General features: G+C 36.4%; 1 protein-coding gene across 1 annotated transcript; it reads right to left on the bottom strand.

Annotated features, from left to right (window-relative positions):
* Positions 1-612: 612 nt before the first annotated feature.
* dharma lies at positions 613-1483 on the bottom strand. The gene is made up of 3 exons (XM_016519913.1): positions 1174-1483; positions 877-1064; positions 613-724 (listed from the first exon to the last, which is right to left on the bottom strand). The coding sequence occupies exons 1-3, from the start codon at positions 1481-1483 to the stop codon at positions 620-622; spliced, it is 603 nt and encodes a 200-aa protein (XP_016375399.1). The 3' UTR covers positions 613-619.
* Between the last annotated feature and the right edge of the window lie 505 nt (positions 1484-1988).

Below are 1988 nucleotides of genomic sequence, written 5' to 3'. Positions count from 1 at the left end.
TACTAAGTTTGACTGTGTTGTTTTGATTATACTTTTTTCTGGACTTTATAACTCGAAATTGCGAGTTTAAATCTCACGATTCTGAGAAAAAAGTAAAAAAAATTGCGAGATACAAACTCGCAATTGCGAAGTCAGAATTGCTAGTTTATATCTTTTATCTAGTTTACATCATGCAATTCTGACTTTTTGTCTCAGAATTGCCTGATACAAACTCGCAATTCTGACCTTTTTTCCCCAGAATTATTAGATAAAAAGTCGCTATTAGCTTTTTTATTTTTTATTCAGTGGCGGAAACGGGCTTCCATACATTTCGCAAAGGCGAAGGGACAAAATCAACGAATGCCGGCGCGCATGCGCATCAAAGACGGCGCAAATAGGATAGGAGCTAAATTAAATATATTTCGTGAAAATATTTTGCTTCTTCAAATCACGTACTCCAACAACAGCACCATAATTAAAATATGAACAAATAAACGAAACAAGTTTATTTCGCTGAGAAAGGTGTTTATTCGTATAAAATGGTCTACATAGGCCTATTTTTACACTGTAAACAAAAGTGTACTTTTAAGAACAATGCTTAAAAGCCATTGAGTCTGTGTTGATATAATTCAGTCATAAATTAATCTGATTCAGGATGATCCTCTGGAGCGCTCCTCGTGCTTGTGCTTTTGTCGGGGCAGGTTGTCTGTCTCTTTCTACGTGCACGTCGATTCTTGAACCAGACCTAAAATTAAGAATATATATACATTTTAGTCATTTTATTTTCAGATATAGGCCTAAACGTTAGAAATGACGTTAAAAAACGTTAAAATGGATTTTAGTTAGTTTATGTAGTATGAAATATCATTAGGCTACAGATAAAGAGCGCTTTCTTACCCTCACAGTCTCCTCGCTGAGGCCGGTGTTTTTGGCTAACTCCTCCCGGGTTTCAGCGCTCGGATAGTCGGTGATTGCGAAGAGCCGCTCGAGCGTCTCCGTCTGGTTCTCGGTGAAAACCGTTCGGATTCGACTGCGCTGTCTCTGAGCTACAGTTTGGTGGCAGTGATTCTCAGCTGTACCACAACCTGAAGGTAGTTTTAAGAAATAAATACATTATAACCAAAAAAAAAATGAATTACATTTTTAAAATAAAGTTAACAAAATGAAGGGGAAAAAAGAAAGAAAAATGCATACCTGACACGGCAAAAGGCCACGGTTGAGCTGCATAGTAATTTGAATTAAAAGGCGGTTGATAATAGGAGACTGGAACACAGCAGCTGTACATTCCTGCATTCCACGATGGAGATGGAAAGTTCATCATCACTGCTGCATGGTCACCATGACCTCTAGATCCATCCTGGTAGAGCAGGTCCAGTTTGGTCAAGTGTCCTGGGAAATCCTGAGAAGATGCTGGATGATCAAGTCCAGGTGATTCTGCTGTTTGTTTGCTGGCGTCTCCCAAGATGTAATCAATAGAGAAGTTAGAAAATTTCTGAGTTGCCATGTTCAAGTAGGGGCCTACAGAAGCTGCTGTGACTGTGTAGGCCTACTCTTGCTCTCTCAATAATGACATGGAGCTGGGGAGTTGTATTTGTACCCCCTGTATCGTTTTAACTAAGGTATTAATGTATTTAATATTGGTCCATTAACACCTCTTTGTAAAGGTTGAAGTCAAAGGAAATTAACTTTTGAAGATCCACTTTGAAGATCCTTAAACCCTTTTAACCTGACAATTGAAATTCACCTGCGATGATACTTATGAATGTTTGTTGATCACACTTCAAAACTTTGGTAGAAATTAGTGGCCTGTATCAGATTATTGATTTTATACAGTTTAACGACATTACAGAAATAGTTTAATATGTTTAATATAATGTAGTATGATAAAAATGTCTATTTTGTATATATAACACTTTTTAAAAACGTTTTACTACATTTTGAATTGTATTTTATTTTGAATTGTATTTTGTTTTAATTTAGCCTAATAAATAAATAATCATTAAAAGACC

This window comes from Sinocyclocheilus rhinocerous, unplaced genomic scaffold, assembly GCF_001515625.1.
Source record: "Sinocyclocheilus rhinocerous isolate Xijiao unplaced genomic scaffold, SAMN03320098_v1.1 scaffold1561, whole genome shotgun sequence".
NCBI lineage: Eukaryota > Metazoa > Chordata > Actinopteri > Cypriniformes > Cyprinidae > Sinocyclocheilus > Sinocyclocheilus rhinocerous.
The sequence above is the reverse complement of the archived record's forward strand: the minus strand, read 5'-3'. Positions and strand labels throughout refer to the sequence as shown.

Bases quoted from the DNA above. Each gene is read 5' to 3' on its own strand.
- dharma (XM_016519913.1), bottom strand. From the start codon at position 1,483: ATGGCAACTCAGAAATTTTCTAACTTCTCTATTGATTACATCTTGGGA. The intron at 1,065-1,173 runs GTATGCATTTTT...AACTACCTTCAG, and splicing joins GTGGCCTTTTGCCGTGTCAG to GTTGTGGTACAGCTGAGAAT. The intron at 725-876 runs GTAAGAAAGCGC...TCTTAATTTTAG, and splicing joins TCAGCGAGGAGACTGTGAGG to GTCTGGTTCAAGAATCGACG.